At 41.0% G+C, this 17,505-nt stretch overlaps 1 protein-coding gene across 6 annotated transcripts in view; it reads right to left on the minus strand.

Moving 5' to 3' along the window:
• LOC106589259 (dnaJ homolog subfamily C member 7) overlaps positions 1–17,505 on the minus strand; it is a 113,892-nt gene that overhangs the window by 17,658 nt on the left and 78,729 nt on the right. For 5 of the 6 annotated variants that reach the window (XR_014383008.1, XR_014383009.1, XM_045710139.2 and 2 more), the window contains 4 exons: positions 10,659–10,733; positions 10,435–10,553; positions 7,107–7,260; positions 5,720–5,884 (listed from right to left, as the gene is read on the minus strand). Coding sequence is in view for 4 of the 6 variants with exons in the window: in XM_045710139.2 (XP_045566095.2) it covers positions 5,720–5,884; positions 7,107–7,260; positions 10,435–10,553; positions 10,659–10,733 (513 nt within the window). In the remaining 2 variants the exon portion in view is untranslated. The remainder of the gene's footprint in view (positions 1–5,719; positions 5,885–7,106; positions 7,261–10,434; positions 10,554–10,658; positions 10,734–17,505) is intronic. The other variant, XM_045710142.2, reaches the window with a different exon arrangement.

Here is a 17,505-nt window from a genome sequence, read left to right on the forward strand (position 1 = left end):
AGATTCTCCCTGACTGACCAGTTTATATTTTGGTGATTGTTGGATCTCAAAGATGATCTTATTAAAAAATATATATAACACCAAACGTTTTACCATCATATTTTTGGGAGTGGCAGCAACTATCACAGCTGTCCGCGTGATATTGGGTGAAGCACTCATCTCTCAATCTGTGATAAAGTCTGCATCTGAGCAGTTTTGGCACTAAACATCGGAAATTTGCGAGGATATTTTTGCATATTTCTTTTAACTAAATGTACAGAATTGATCAAAACGCCATTCTAAAATTGATAAACGGGCCGGACGTGACCCGCGGGCCGCCAATTGAAAAGCTCTGGTGCACATGGTCCATTTAGAGATACAAGGCAATAATTTCAAAACGAGCAATCACTTTTGCGAGGCGCACTGCATGGCCGAAGCGAGAGGATTAGATCACTATGGAAAAACTAAGATGGGGTGAAATCCAAAAAGTTGTGCTATACAGTGCATTTGGGAAGTATTCAGACCCCTTGACTTTTTCCACATTTTGTTACATTACAGCCATATTCTAATGGATTAAATAAATAAACATCTACACACAATAACAAAACGAAAACAGGTTTTTAGAATGTTTTGCAAATTTATTACAAATAAAACAGATACCTTATTTGCATAAGTATTCAGACCCTTGCTATGAGACTCAATTGAGCTCAGGTGCATCCTGTTTCCGTTGATCATCCTTGAGATGTTTCTACAACTTGATTGGAGTCCACCTGTGGTAAATTAAATTGATTGGACATGATTTGGAAAGGCACACCTGTCTATATAAAGAGTTGACAGCGCATGTCAGAGAAAAAAAAACAGGCCATGGGGTCTAATCAATTGTCCGAAGAACTCAGACAGGATTGTGTCGAGGCACAGATCTGGGGTACGGTACCAAAAAAATGTCTGCAGCATTGAAGGTCCCCAAGAACACAGTAAATAGAAGTTTGGAACCACCAAGCCTCTTCCGAGAGCTGGCCGTGTCGCCAAACTGAGCAATTAGGGGAGAAGGGCCTTGGTCAGGGAGGTGACCAAGAATCCAATGGCCACTATGACAGAGCTCAAGACTTCCTCTGTGGAGATGGGAGAACCTTCCAGGAGGACAACCATCTCTGCAGCACTCCACCAATTAGGCCTTTATGTTAGAGTGGCCAGACAGAAGCCACTTCTCAGTAAAAGGCACGACAGCCTGCTTGCAGTTTGCCAAAAAGGCACCTAAAGGACTCTCAGACCATGAGAAACAAGATTCTCTGCTGTGATGAATTCCAAGCGTCAAGACTGGAGGAAACCTGGCACCATCTCTACGGTGAAGCATGGTGGTGGCAGCCTCGTGCTGTGGGATGTTTTTCAGCAGCAGGTACTGGGAGACTAGTCAAGGGAAAGATGAACGAAGCGCAGAGAGATCCCTTTATGAAAACCTGCTCCAGAGCGCTCAGGACCTCAGACTGGGGCGAAGGTTCACCTACCAACAGGACAAAGACCCTAAGCACACAGCCAAGACAATGCAGGAGTGGCTTCGTGACAAGTCTCTGAATGTCCTTGAGTGGCCCAGCCAGAGCCTAGATTTGAACCCATCAAACATCTCTGGAGAGACCTGAAAATAGGTTGGATGGGGACAGTGGCAGTTCTAGACCATTTCAACTGGGGGGGGCCAAACTGGGGCCAGTTGTACTGTTAGAGGGGCCAGTTACATTAGACGTTATTGTTGTCATATCATTTTCTTCACTGCATTGCAGGCATTAGCAGGCAAAACACCATGTTCATTATCATTCAACAATTTATTAGCATTTTCTGTCAATTATTATTTTATATATATATAATATATATATATATATATATATATATATATATATTTTTTTTTTTACACCTTTATTTAACTAGGCAAGTCAGTTAAGAACAAATTCTTATTTTCAATGACGGCCTAGGAACAGTGGGTTAACTGCCTGTTCAGGGGCAGAACGACACATTTGTACCTTGTCAGCTCGGGGATTTGAACTTGCAACCTTTCGGTTACTAGTCCAACACTCTAACCACTAGGCTACCCTAGTAGAACGATAGCAAAAATTAGTTATGTAAAAATTATTTCATACTCCACATTTAGGGGGGCCACAAGGGGGTCCAAAATTGTTGTCACAGGGGCTTGAGCTTGAGAGGATCTGCTGAGAAGGGAGAAACTCCCTAAATACAGGTGTGCCAAGCTTGTAGCATCATACCCAAGAAGACTTGAGGCTGTAATAGGCGCTTCACAGTACTGAGTACAGGGTCTGAATATTTATGTAAATGTGATTTCAATTTTCAATTTTTTATACATTTGCAAAATTGTGTTAAAGCATTTGTTTTGCTTTGTCATTCTGGGATATTGCATGCAGATTGACGATTAATTAAAACAAAATCTATTTTAGAATAAGGCTGTAACGTAACAAAATGTGCAAAGTCAAGGGGTCTGAAAACTTTACGAATGCACTGTTTATTCATTGACTATGTCATAGCTACACTGAACAAAAAAATTTACACAACAATTTCAAAGATTTACTGAGTTACAGTTTATATTAAAGAACTCAGTCAATTGAAATAAATAAATTAGGCCCTACTCTATGGATTTCACATGACTGGGCAGGGGCGCAGCCATAGGTGGGCTTGAGACAGCATAGGCCCACCCACTTGAGAGCCAGAACCAGCCAATCAGAATGAGTTTCTCCCCCCAAAGGCCTTTATTAGAGACAGAAATAAGCTTCAGTTTCATCAGCTGTTCGAGTGGCTGGTCTCAGATGATCCCGCAGGTGAAGAACCGGATGTGGAAGTCCTGGGCTGGTGTTGTTACAGGTGGTCTGCGGTTGTGAGGCCGATTGGACGTACTGCCAAATTATCTTTACAACGTTGGAGGCGGCTTATGGTAGAGAAATTAACATTCAATTCTCTGGCAACAGTGGGTCTGTGGTCCAAAGGGTCTCTTTTCCAAGATTAAAGGGATAAACAATACATTGGCCATGCTGTCAATCCAGCATGACTTCTGCCACGTTCAAAACAACTGGAAACTGAAATCTGAGTTCAACGAGTTCAAGACAACTGGGAACTGTGATTAAAAACTAGCTGCGACTGGAAGTCGGGAACTCCGGCCTCTTTCTAGAGCTCCAACCAGAAGATCACTGACGTCATGATTCAACTTTGTTCCCAGTTGTCTTGAAAGCACCATAAATCCAGAGAATGCCAGACTTTTATATAATTTGCACACAAGTCAGCCATATCAGCTGTGTTTTTAAAAAAAGGAGTAAATGAGGCTGAATTAACTGTTTCGCTGTCAGACAAAGCTCCGCTGATAACCAGGTGTATTAGTGGTAAGGATTCACTCAATGGTTCTGAAAAGAAAGCTCTGCTGTTGGGACAGCTTTATGTAGGCCCTAACAGTTTGTGGGCACCATTTGTCACCGGTATAGTGCAATTAATGTATTGTTTCGTTTTGTGTAGTGGCTTTGCTGGCAAGCATCATTTTTTTTTTTTTTGTCCCACCAAGATTTACATGCTAATCTCCGCACTGACTCATACAATAGAGAAGTCAGCTCAGACAGATCCAACTTAGAGGCCCAGGTCATGAGCTCCGTCAGCAGCAGATCTTAATTTAAAATGGAAAATTAATGTGTTTAAGTTTGTGCATCGAATCGTATCAATTTGTTCTCTAATGAAACCGAATTCCAACTAATCTAAAACGGAAAACATATCATTCCTGTATTATATCTTCTTGGGTAGGACGCTACAAGCTTGGTGCACCTGTATTTGGGTAGTTTCTCCCATTCCTCTCTGCAGATCCTCTTAACTCTGTCAGGTTGGATGGGGAGCATTGCTGCATAGCTATTTTCAGTTCCAGAAATGTTAGATTGGGTTCAAGTCTGGGCTCTGGCTGGGCCACTCAAGGACATTCAGCGACTTGTCCCGAAGCCAAATCCTTCTTTGTCTTGGCTGTGTGCTTAGGGTCGTTGTCTTGTTGGAAGGTGAACCTTCGCCCCGGTCTGATGTCCTGAGCGCTCTAGAGAAGGTTTTCATCAAGGAGCTCTCTGTACTGTGCTCCGTTCATCTTTCCCTCGATCATGACAAGTCTTCCAGTCCCTGCCGCTGAAAAACATCCCTACAGCATGATGCTGCCACCGTAGGGATGGTGCCAGGTTTCCTCCAGACGTGACGCTTGGCATGGTTTCATCAGACCAGAGAATCTAGTTTCTCATGCTCTGAGAGTCTAGGTGCCTTTTGGCAAACTTCAAGTGGGCTGTCATGTGCCTTTTACTGAGGAGTGGTTTCCGTCTGTCCACTCTACCATAAAGGCATGATTGGTGAAGTGCTGCAGAGATGGTTGTCTTTCTGGAACTCTGTCAGAGTGACCATTGGATTCTTGGTCACCTCCCTGACGAAGGCCGTAATCCCCTGATTGCTCAGTTTGGCCGGGCAGCCAGCTCTAGGAAGAGGCTTGGTGGTTCTAAACTTCTTCCATTTAAGAATTTATGGAGGCCACTGTGTTCTTGGGGACCTTCAATGCTGCAGAAATGTTTTGGTACCCTTTGCTAGATCTGTGCCTCGACAAAATCCTGTTTCAGAGCTCTACGGACAATTCCTCCGACCTCATGGCTTGGTTTTTGCTCTGACATAAACTGGACCTTATGGCCTGGTTCCTCTCTAGGTTTCTTCCTAGGTTTTGGCCGTTCTAGGGAGTTTTTCCTAGCCACCGTGCTTCTACACCTGCATTGCTTGCTGTTTGGGGTTTTAGGCTGGGTTTCTGTTCAGCACTTTGATATATCAGCTGATGTAAGCGTTCTTACATCAAAATAAATTTGATTTGATGTGCCTTTCCAAATCATGTCCAATCAATTGAATTTACCACAGGTGGACTCCAATCAAGTTGTAGAAGCATCAAGGGTGATCAATGGAAACAGATGCACCTGACCTCAATTTCAAGTCTCATAGCAAAGGGTCTGAATACTTAAGTAAATAAGGTATCTGTTTTTTATATTTAATAAATGTGAACAAATAAAAAAATAAAATAAAAACTGTTTTGACTTTATCATTATGGGGTATTGTGTGTAAATTGCTGAGGATTTTTTATTTAATCCATTTCAGATTAAGGCTGTAACGTAACAAAATGTGGAAAAATTCAAGGGGTCTGAATACTTACCGAAGACACTGATTGTAAATATTCTGCCATATTATATCTTCATATGGAACCACCTTTTCACTGTGAATAAACTGGACACTATTTTACACTGGATCCTGCTGCTTCCTGCTTCTTACTGCCCTTAAGGCTGCTCCAACTACAGTTCATAACAGATTCTAGTTTTGGGAACAGAAAACTGAATTGATATTGGATGTTTCTCTCAGAAAATTAGCAGAATGTCGGCCCAGTCATCTTGCTCTGTCTTCTCCCTCTTCCTGGCCACTGCACTTCCTCTCTGGTGGTGCTTCAGATTTTTACCCCATGTGACATATCTGGGTTCCTTTTTCATTTGTAGTATTATTTAAGGTCTGGCCATTATGTACATTCAGGATTTTTACAAAAGTACTTTCCCAGTCCTGTCTAGTATTCCATAAATTGGGAGAACACTTTTGAGATGAGGTACTACCTGAACTTGCCAAATATGAACACTTAATTCTGCAATGTTTTTGCGCATTTGTTCCTGAACTCTACCTTGTTCTAGAGCATTCCAGTTGAGGTTCTCACCTTAGCCCCGACGGTGCCTCTGTTGCAGTAGAGCTTGGCGTTGGTTTTGATGTTGTTGGGGTCTATCGCCAGGGCCTCTGAGTAGAGCCGGTAGGCTGCCTCAAAGTTGCTGTCCTTGAACACTTTGTTTCCCTCCTCCTTCTTGGCTTTCAAAGCTTTAGCATTCTGATTTTAGGTAGATATCAACCACATTGAATCAGTACGTCAGATGCAGTAGAACTCAAATCGCGGGCTACAGTACTGATGTGTAACCTTTATTTAACTAGGCAAGTCAGTTAAGAACAAATTCTTATTTACAATGACGACCAACCCCGGCCAAACCAGGACAACGCTGGGCCAATTGTGCGCCGCCCTATGGGACTCCCAATCACGGCCGGATGTGATGCAGCCTGGATTCAAACCAGGGACTGCAGTGACGCCTCTTGTACTGAAATGCAGTGCATTAAACCACTGCGCCACCCTCTATTGATCAAGTAGTGTTGTCACAATACCAACATTTTACTCACAATACAAGGCCAAATAGTAACATGATACCACGGGGGTGAAAATCACAGTGGCTTAGCGTTCCTAATTTTTTATTAAGATCTATAGCTTAGGCTTACATTAGGCCTATATGAATCCTATCTTTGAAGCACATCTCTCTCAGTAGCTAACCTTTTTCCTTTCTTCCTGTGCCATCCAAATATGTGCCTATAGCCTAGGTCTGCTGGTGAAGTTACCAGGTTGTTAGCTAGCTACTGTATGTAACATGACTGAACAAGGCTGTTATCAAAACAATAATTAGCAGCCTAGGATTACTTTAAAACGTCCCACAACATGCACGCTAATACACGACAGAAAGAAAAAAAGGGTTGCTCCGGTAATATGGGTCATAACTTTTGAATGGTTTTGGCTAGAGACAAGCCGGTTTCTTTGTTTTTGTGCTCAGACTGGCCTGTGCTCTAGGCTCTAACACGCTAAATGAAATTACAAAATGTAACTGAATTTATAAACACAACTTCAGAAAACAATTATAACAGGCACCAGTGGGTTCTTTGGATCGGTATAAGTATCACAACGTTTTGGTACTGGTATACTATGATCAAGTTAAAGCAATCAATAGATCTTCGAAAGCTGTAGGTATAAATACATCTGTTGGCCAAAATATATTGTAGTGAAACAGTATTTATTGTGAGGAATACTGATGCTTTTTAGTATTGGTGCTATTAAAAATGGTTGTTATGTTTGTGACTTGGATTTGTTAAGCTAAAAAACGAAATATAGCCAGTAAGAGGTAGGCCTAGTACAGACCTCTCCCTGTACACTATCCAATGACATAAAACTACTCTACACGAGTAAATCATTTCAACATTTTAAAATAAGTACAGGCGCAAGTTGAGTGACTCACTCTGCAAGCTAGACGAGACTTCTCGTGGTCTGGGGCCATGCGCAGTGCTTGCACGAAGAACTGCACAGCTTTGTCAATGCAATCCTCGTAGTACAGACACAGGCCTCGCACGTACAGAGCGTCTCCGTTAGTCGAGTCCATCCTCAATATATCGCTGGGAGAGAAAAGACAAGATTCATAAGACAAAGAATCTGACTTTGATATTCCCCTAACTGGAGCAAACATAAAAATTAGGGCAAAAGAAGCCTCATCAACTGGCAATGTTCCTGGGGTTTGTAATTGAATTTTAACTCATGTTAGTCACCAATAGTTGTAAAAAAAAATATGGGCTGAAGTGAAATTCGACAGTTGAAAAAGTTTATAACCCATGAAAAATTACAAACATCCTATTACAGCTGAAGAAAACAAAATAACACTACATGACCAAAGGTATTCAGACCACTTGACTTTTTCCACATTTTGTTACTTTACAGCCATATTCTAAAATTGCTTAGTTTTTTCCCTCTAAATCTACATACAGGTTATCAAAACAGGTTATCAATTTTAGCAAATGTATAAAAAAACTGAAATATCACATTTACATAAGTATTCAGACCCTTCACTCAGTACTTTGTTGAAGCACCTTTGGCAGCGATTACAGCCTCAAGTCTTCTTGGGTATGACACTACAAGCTTTGTTCTTAACTGACATGCCTAGTTAAATAAAGGTTAAATAAAAAAATGTAAAAGCCTGGCACACCTGTATTTGGGGAGCTTCTACCATTCTTCTCTGCCACCCAGTAAAACTGAGCAATCAGGGGAGAAGGTCCTTGGTCAGGGAGGTGACCAAGAACACGATGGTCACTGACAGAGCTCTATAGTTCCTCTGTGGAGACGGGAGAACCTTCCAGAAAGACAGCCATCTCTGCAGCACTCCACCAACTAGACCATTTATGGTAGAGTGGGCAGACAGAAGCCAGTTCTCAGTAAAATGCACCTGACAGCCCTCTATGAGTTTGCCAAAAGGCACCTAAAGACTCTGACCATGATGAAACCAAGAAACCAACTATTTGGCCTGAATAACAAGCATCATGTCTGGAGGAAACCTGGAACCATCCCTACGGTGAAGCATGGTTGTGGCAGCATGTTGTGAGGATGGTTTTCAGTAGCAAGGACTGGGAGACTTGTCAGGAACAAGGCAAAGATGAACAGAGCAAAGTACAGAGAGATCCTTGATGAAAACCTGCTCCAGAGTGCTCAGAACCTCGGACTGGGGCGAAGGTTCACCTTCCAACAGGACAACAAACCTAAGCACAAGGTAGTTAATCCATTTTAGAATAAGACTAGCGTAACGAAATGTGGAAAAAGTCAAGTGGTCTGAATACTCTCCGAATGCACTGTACGTACATACAAAAGAATGTGGACACCCTTTACAATGAGTGGATTCGGCCATTTCAGCCACACCCATTGCTAACAGGTATAAAAAAAACAAGCACACAGCCATGCAATCTCCATACAAGCTCGCAGAACGGGACTGAAGCGCAATTTAAATGAATTCATTAGGTCCTAATCTATGGATTTCACATAACTGGGAATACAGATATGCATCTGTTGGTGACAAATACTTTAAAAAATAAACATTTTAACGAGACATGCAATCGGCGGTTCCATTCTGTGAGCTTGTATGGAGATTACATGTCTGTGTGCTCGATTTTATACACCTGTGAGCAACGGGTGTGGTTGAAATAGACATATCCACTAATTTGAAGAGGTGTCCACATACTTTTGTATATATACACAGTGACTTATTTGCGAAAGTATTCACCCCCTTGGCATTTTTCTTACCTTACAACCTGGAATGAAAATAGATTTTTTTGGAGGTTTGTATCATTTGATTTACACAACATGCCTACCACTTTGAAGATGCAAAAATGTTTTTATTGTGAAACAAACAAGACGACAAAAAAACTGCAAACTTGAGCATGCATAACTATTCACCCCTCAAAAGTCAATAATTTGCAGAGCCACCTTTTGCAGCAATAACAGCTGCACGTCTCCTGGAATATGTCTCTATAAGCTAGGCACATCTAGCCACTGGGATTTTTGACCATTCTTCAAGGCAGAACTGCTCCAGCTCCTTCAAGTTGGATGGGTTCCGCAGGTGTACAGATTCTCAATTGGATTGAGGCTTTGACTAGGCCATTCCAAGACATTTAAACGTTTCCCTTAAACTACTCGAGTGTTGCTTTAGCAGTACGCTTAGGGTCATTGTCCTGCTGGAAGGTGAACCTCCGTCCCAGTCTCAAATCTCTGGAAGACAAACAGGTTTCTCTCAAGAATTTCCCTGTATTTAGCGCCATCCACCATTCTTTCAATTCTGACCAGTTTCCCAGTCCCTGCCGATGAAAAACATCCCCACAACATGATGCTGCCACCACCATGCGTCAATGTGGGGATAATGTTCTCAGGGTGATGAGAGGTGTTAGGTTTGCCAGACATAGCATTTTCCTTGATGGCCAAAAAGCAACATTTTTGTCTCATCTGACCAGAGTACTTTCTTCCATAGCTTCCATGTGGAGCTTTGCAGCTCCTTCAGGGTTCTCTTTGGTCTCTTTGTTGCTTCTCTGATTAATGCCCTCCTTGCCTCGTCTGTGAGTTTTGGTGGGCGGCCCTCTTGGCAGGTTTGTTGTGGTGCCATATTCTTTCCATTTTTTAATAATGGATTTAATGGTGCTCTGTGGGATGTTCAATGTTTCGGATAAAAAAAAATTATAACCCAACCCTGATCTGTACTTCACCACAACTGTGTGCTTGACCTGTTTGGAGAGCTCCTTGGTCTTCATGGTGCCGCTTGCTTAGTGGTGCTGCAGATTCTGGGGTCTTTCAGAACAGGTGTATATATACTGAGATCATGTGACACAGATTGCACACAGGTGGACTATATTTAACTAATTATGTGACTTCTGACGGTAATTGGTTGCACCAGATCTTATTTAGGGGCTTCATAGCAAAGGGGGTGAATACATATGCACACACCAGTTTCCGTTTTTAATTTTTTGTAATTTTTTTGAAACAAGTTATTTCACTTCACCAATTTGGACTATTTTGTGTATGTCCATTACATGAAATCCAAATAAAAATCTATTTAAATTACAGGTTGTAATGCAACAAAATAGGAAAAACACCAAGAGGGATGTATACTTTTGCAAGGCACTGTAGTGTATATAGTACCACAGATATAAAACCTGCCTTTCAAATTTGAAACAAATGTCCTGGTAAAGAGTTTGGTTGGATAATCCTCTTAACTTCCACTCCTTCCTGCCCCACTTTAGTGCCTGATTGGTTTATACCTGGCCACAGACTGGGCTTCTAGGTAGCGACCCAGTAGGGCCAAACACTCAGCCTTAAGGATTTTGAAGCGATGGCAGGTGGACGCCAATCCCAGGGCCTTGTCCATAGAATACACCACCTGCAGCAGAGAAGACAACAGCTACCATCTCACAACTGGGTTGACTGCCAATGTCTGTGTGTGTGTGTGTGTGTGTGTGTGTATGTGTTGAATGGGGTAACATGCCTTTCTGAAATCCCTCTTTTCGAAGTCAAGTTCTGCCATTCGTTCGTACTCCAGTACTGCTGTGGCATTTTTGTGCTGCAAGGCACAAAGAAAAAAAACAAAGCACATCAAAATCACACTGGGATAGAAATTTCTACACAGAGTATGATAAGCATAGGAGGCTGAATAATTGAGAAAAACACACACAACATCTTGCACAGCTCCCTTTGACATGATTTACATGCAAGTCAGAGTTGTGCAATGCGTAACCAAAAAGATATCTGAAAGACGGCGAATACAACAATCAAAAGATAACGCACTTGCAGAAATTAAAAACTTTAAAAGGTCCAATGCAGCAGTTCTTATCTCAAAATCAAATACATTTTGGGAAACAATTAAGTATAAGGGGTCACGTTAGAGTTCAGGAATCTGGATTTTTAAAACAAACAAAAAATCTGCGTTTGAAATTGAAAGTCAACAAGTGTATTTTTTGCTTCATTAGAGTGGCGTGCAACTAGTTTTCCTTGACAGAAAATACATTAGTGCAACACATTCAGCAGAAAAAAGCTTCATTTTGATCAGATGACAACAGAAGAGCAAGGCATTTTGACTAGCAGCCACACAAATAGACATGCTTACAATGAAAAAGCAGTGTCTTTCTTGCAAAAAAAGGATGCATGGCATTCATATTTCTAATATTTATCATAGAAATAATGTAGCCAGCTACACTTCCTAATGTTTTGCTTGAAGTTAATCTTGCATTTACCGGAGAAAAGCAGGCTACACCGAGAAAAGTATTTTCATCTAAGTGGAGAAGTGCAATTGAAGCACAAACTGTGTCTAATGCTGAGCATAAATTACAGTAAGAAGCAATTTAGATCTGTTTTTACAAAACGCTGCAAGATATTTCTTATGCGTTTTATTTTTTGGGGGGTGTGAAAAACTCAGAATTCTGCTTTAACGCGATCTTAAAAGTACCTTACTGTGATTGTTTTCAATTAAAATTGTAAAAAAAAAGATACAAAAATACCTTCTTAGCAAAGAGCAATTTCTCAATCAATATTTTTGCTAGGACTGTCTGGGAGTGGTCTGAGTGGGGAACACTGAAAACTAGCTGTTATTGGAAGAGAGGTTTGGTACTCTTAAATAGGGCTGGCACAAACACCCTATAACCAACATTTATGGATAAAGACCGTCATGAAAATAAAATATCCTGAATTTTTTTTTTACAAAAATAATTATAATAAATATATCACACACGCTATATAGAATATACAGTACCAGTCAAAAGTTTGGACACCTACTCATTCAAGGGTTTTTCTTCCTTTGTACTATGTTCTACATTGTAGAATAATAGTGAAGACATCAAAACTATGAAATAACACATATGGAATCATGTAGTAACCAAAAAAAAGTGTTAAACAAATCAAAATATATAGATTCTTCAAAGTAGCCACCCGTTGCCTTGATGACAGCTTTGCACACGCTTGGCATTCTCTCAACAAGCTTCACCTGGAATGCTTTTCATAGGTGTTCCCACATATGCTGAGCACTTGTTGGCTGCTTTTCCTTCACTCTGCGGTCCAACTCATCCCAAACCATCTCAATTGGTTTGAGGTTGGACAATTGTGGAAGCCAGGTCATCTGATGCAGCACTCCATCACTCTCCTTCTTGGTCAAATAGCCCTTCCACAGCCTGGAGGTGTGTTGTGTCATTGTGCTGTTGAAAAACAAATGATAGTGGGACTTAGCGCAAACCAGATGGGATGGCGTACTGCTGCAAAATGCTGTTGCAGCCATGCTGGTTAAGTGTGTCTTGAATTCTAAATAAATCAGACTGGGTCACCAGCAAAGCACCCCCACACCATCGACTCCATGCTTCACGGTGGGAACTACACATGTGGAGATCATCCGTTCACCTACTCTGCGTCTCACAAAGACACGGTAGTAGGAAACAAGAATCTGACATTTGTACTCATATCAAAGGACAGATTTCCACCAGTCTAATGTCCATTGCTTATGTTTCTTGATGTTGAGATGTCTGTTACTTGAACTCTGAAGGATTTATTTGGGCTGCAATTTCTGAGGGTGGTAACTCCAATGGAGGTATCCTCTGCAGCAGAGGTAACTCTGGGTCTTCCTTTCCTGTGGCGATCCTCAAGAGAGCCCGTTTCATCATAGCGCTTGATGGTTTTTGAGACTGCACTTGAAGAAAACTTAAAAGTTCTTTACATTTTCCGAATTGACTGACCTTAATGTCTTAAAGTAATGGACAGTCATTTCTCTCTGCCTATTTGAGCTGTTCTTGCCATAATATGGACTTGGTCTTTTACCAAACAGGGCCAGCTTTTGTATACCACCCCACCTTGTCACAACACAACTGATTAGCTCAAACGCATTAAGGAAAGAAATTCCACAAGGCACACCTGTTAATTGAAACGCATTCCAGGTGACTACCTCATGAAGCTGTTTGAGAGAATTCCAAGAGTGTGCAAAGCTGTCCTCAAGGCAAAGGGTGGCTACTTTGAAGAATCTCAAATGTAAAATATATTTTAGATCTGTTTAACACTTTTTTGGTTACTACATGATTCCTCATGTGTTACTTCATAGTTTTTACATCTTTACTATTATTCTACAATGTAGAAAATATTGAATGAGTAGGTGTGTCCAAACTTTTGACTGGTATGGTCTATATTAATTCTGGGGGGGAACAAACAGCTGACTGAGGAGATGGCGGGGCATTCGTGTGGCAATTTGACTGGTAAACTCATGGATACACTCGCAATGGCTGCCTGGAATTGTGATGCAATAACTTCCATGGTAATGTATAATGTTCATTCAAATTATGTTAACTGATGTGGTTCATGCAACGGAATGTATTTTTTTGTAATGACAGTTAAGTTGAATAAACAAATTACAGCACATATTGGTACTAGTGATGCTTATCGGTCTATAGGTAAAATTTGCATAACTTAGTGGAATTAAATTGCCGAGTGTGTATTGGTTTTTGGTCGTCATTTATCTTATTTACCACACGCTTACAGCATACAGAGCCTAGTTTTTAAAGTGGAATGGCCTATCACCTGTCAGACAACGCGAGAGCAGTACTGGCACTGGAGTGAAATGTGTGCTTTTAAAAGCCCAGTCATTGGGCAACAAATAAGTATTCTAAAATGCAATAACGTGTTAAAAACTTTGATGGCCACGATAAAAAAGGCTACTATTATTTCTCAATCTCAACTCGTAATTAAAGTGCGCATCCCATTTGCAATTTGAGTGCATAGGCTATAAATCAACGGTAGGCAGGCTATCAGCACATTACAATGTAAGCTTAAGGCAGTATAATTGTCTGAAACATGAACGTTTTGTTTTACATTAAATAATGAGGAATGTATTACCTTGCATCAAAGTAGTCTAGCCACAATCCAACCATAGAAATGTTGAGGCAATATTTTTAGACCTCCTCATGCCATTAACCAGCATTTCTCTCCTGTTCTATTGGTTTACATATCAACATTATTTCGTTGTCCAAAAGCCAAATGCACAATCCCAGTCATATTAGCAATCCATCCTAGTTCTTGCTATTAGATTCTCTTTCTAATTTTGTAACAGATTTTCATCTCTGTCACATATGGAACCGCTCGCATTAGGTGCACTATATAGAACAGTGTTTCCCCCTCGAATTGCATTTTTGGAAATGTTTGAAAATTGTTTTTATTAGCTGCTTCATTACATCAGTTAGTTGCATGTTCAATAATAGGCTATATAGCCTTTTGACTGATGGGTACTGACTTCTATGACATATCCTTATTCATGTTATCATATTAGAACTGAGGGTATGGAAATATACTGAGTGAGAAAGGGGAACGCAAAAAGTTAACATTCTGTCAGAACAAGTTATAGTTAGATATCAGGTATCCTATGGAGAGGAGAAGAGCCACAGCCTGGTTCAAGTCAACAGGACAGCCATGAGTTGGGGAGGAGTGAGGAATTTGGGCCAAGGTCAGGTCAGAGTAAGTGAGAAAGAAAAGGCATCACTAAAGTCCTGTCTAGTAACATAGATGTATTGGCTGTCCAGATGTTTAAGGAGACTCAGCATGAGAGGAAAGTATAAATGGGTTTGTGTAAATATGTATTTGTCTTATACAGCTGTGTGACCCAGTGAGTGAGTAAACTTGGTTTGAGCTTCACTAGCCGTCTGTCAGTTGGCGTTGTTGGCAGGATTCACCACGATTTTTAGTCAAACTGTAGGAGTCTGAATCAGTGGAGCAGGAGCCAGCACAGTTCCTACACCGGTTACCACTCATTTTGACATCTCAGGGAGATGAGAATCGCAGGCTGAACAATGATAGGATACGGCCCTAGCAAGCCTGAGCTTATTCAGTAGTCCCATTGTACTACGACCGGTCGTAAATGCATGGTATATGGTAAGTCCCGGAAGGTAAGCCTGAGCAGGGTAGTCCCTGCAGAGGGTAAGTCGTAGGGGGTAAATCCTGAGTGGGTTGGTTCCTGCGAGTACCATAAAGAATAGGTTAAGGCCCGGAAGGTAAGGCCGAGCAAGCTAGTACCTGCAGAGGGTAAATCCTAGGGTGTAATTCCTGAGTGGGGTTGGTTCCCTGCTAAACCCGTAACAGGGGGTGAAAGCCCAGCCGCGGTGGCCGTGAGGCCGCATGGTGTGTGAGGGTGTATGAATGGTTGAACATGACTTGTCTGTAGTAACAGTAAAGATAGGTTTTTATATTCTTGATCCTAATATTGGCCTTGGTGTAAAACACCCGAGGTGATAGAGCAACGACCCTGGAATAAAAAACAAAACTGTGTAACCAAATCAAACTATTTGCCACATGCGCAGAATACAACAAGTGTAGACTTTTCTGTGAAATGCTTACTTACAAGCCCTTAACCTGTTGGGGCTAGGGGGCAGTATTTTCACGGCTGGATAAAAAAAACGTACCCGATTTAATCTGGTTACTAATCCTACCCAGTAACTAGAATATGCATATACTTATTATATATGGATAAAAAACACCCTAAAGTTTCTAAAACTGTTTGAATGGTGTCTGTGTATAACAGAACTCATTTGGCAGGCAAAACTCTGAGACAGATTCTGACAGGAAGTGGATACCTGATGTGTTGAATTACCTTTAAGCCTATGCCATTGAAACACACAGGGGCTGATTAATGTTTTGGCACTTCCTATTGCTTCCACTAGATGTCACCAGCCTTTACAAAGTGTTTTGAGTCTTCTACTGTGAGATCTGACCGAACAAGAGCCTTGGAACGGTGATGGCCAATTAGACTCTGGCGCGCGAGGTCATGTTGGGTACCCTCGTTCCAATACGTTTTAAAAGAGAATGCATTCGTCCACCTTGAATATTATTCATGTTCTGGTTAAAAAAGGCACTAATGATTTATGCTATACAACGTTTGACATGTTTGAACGAACGTAAATATATTTTTCCCCCTCGTTCATGAAGTGAAGTCCGGCGGGCTTAGATCATGTGCTAACAACATGGAGCTTTTTGGACATAAATGATGAGCTTTTTTGAACAAAACTACATTCGTTATGGACCTGGGATTCCTGGAAGTGACATCTGATGAAGAGAATCAAAGGTAATGGATTATTTACATAGTATTTTCGATCTCTCCAACATGGCGGTCAGTCTGTATCGCAAAGCGTATTTTTCTGGGCGCAGTGCTCAGATTATTGCAAAGTGTGATTTCCCAGTAAGGTTATTTTTAAATCTGGCAAGTCGATTGCGTTCAAGAGATGTAAATCTATAATTCTTTAAATGACAATATAATATTTTACCAATGTTTTCTAATTTTAATTATTTAATTTGTGGTGCTGACTTGACTGCCGGTTATTGAAGGGAAACGATTTCCTGAACATCAACGCCATAGTAAAACGCTGTTTCTGGATATAAATATGAACTTGATAGAACTAAAAATGCATGCATTGTCTAACATAATGTCCTAGGAGTGTCATCTGATGGAGATTGTCAAAGGTTAGTGCATCATTTTAGCTGGTTTTATGGTTTTGGTGACGCCTGTCTTTGAATTGACAAAACATTACACACAGCTATTGTCAATGTACTCTCCTAACATAATCTAACTTTATGCTTTCGCCGTAAAACCTTTTTGAAATCGGACAACGAGGTTAGATTAAGGAGATGTTTATCTTTCAAAGGGTGTAAGATAGTTGTATGTTTGAAAAATGTGAATTTTTACATTCATTTGGTTTCAAATTTGCCGCTCTTGAAATGCACCTGCTGTTGATAGGGTGCACCACGGGTGGCACGCTAGCGTCCCACATAGCCCCAAGAGGTTAACCAACAGTGCAGTTCAAGAAGAAGAAAATATTTACCAAGTAGGCTAAAATACAAAAAAATTATAAAAAGTAACACAATAATAATAACGAGGCTATATACAGGGGCCACCGGTACCGAGTCAGTGTGCAGAGGTATAGGCTGGGTGGAGAGAGGGTTGGTTTTACAGGTTTACTCGCTCTGGATTGTCAGTACTGCATGTATTCTTGGCTATTGTGCCATGGCTGTGTCAGAGTCAACTGTAAGTTAAACTTGGGTATTCCTTTATGGGTAGTGTGATGCCTAAGACGACTCTTTAGCGACCGATAGAATCTGCTCCTTTTTCCTTCTTCCTTTTTTTGACAAAGTTTGCTGCTTCAGTGTCTTTAGATATTTTTGTCAGATGTTACTATGGAATACTGAAGTATAATTACAAGCATTTCTTAAGTGTCAAAGGCTTTTATTGACATTTACATGAAGTTGATGCAAAGAGCCAATATTTGCAGCATTGACCCTTCTTTTTCAAGACCTCTGCAATCCGCCCTGGCGTGCTGTCAATT

This window comes from Salmo salar, chromosome 28, assembly GCF_965601325.2.
Source record: "Salmo salar chromosome 28, fSalSal1, whole genome shotgun sequence".
In the NCBI taxonomy this organism is placed as follows: Eukaryota; Metazoa; Chordata; class Actinopteri; order Salmoniformes; family Salmonidae; genus Salmo; species Salmo salar.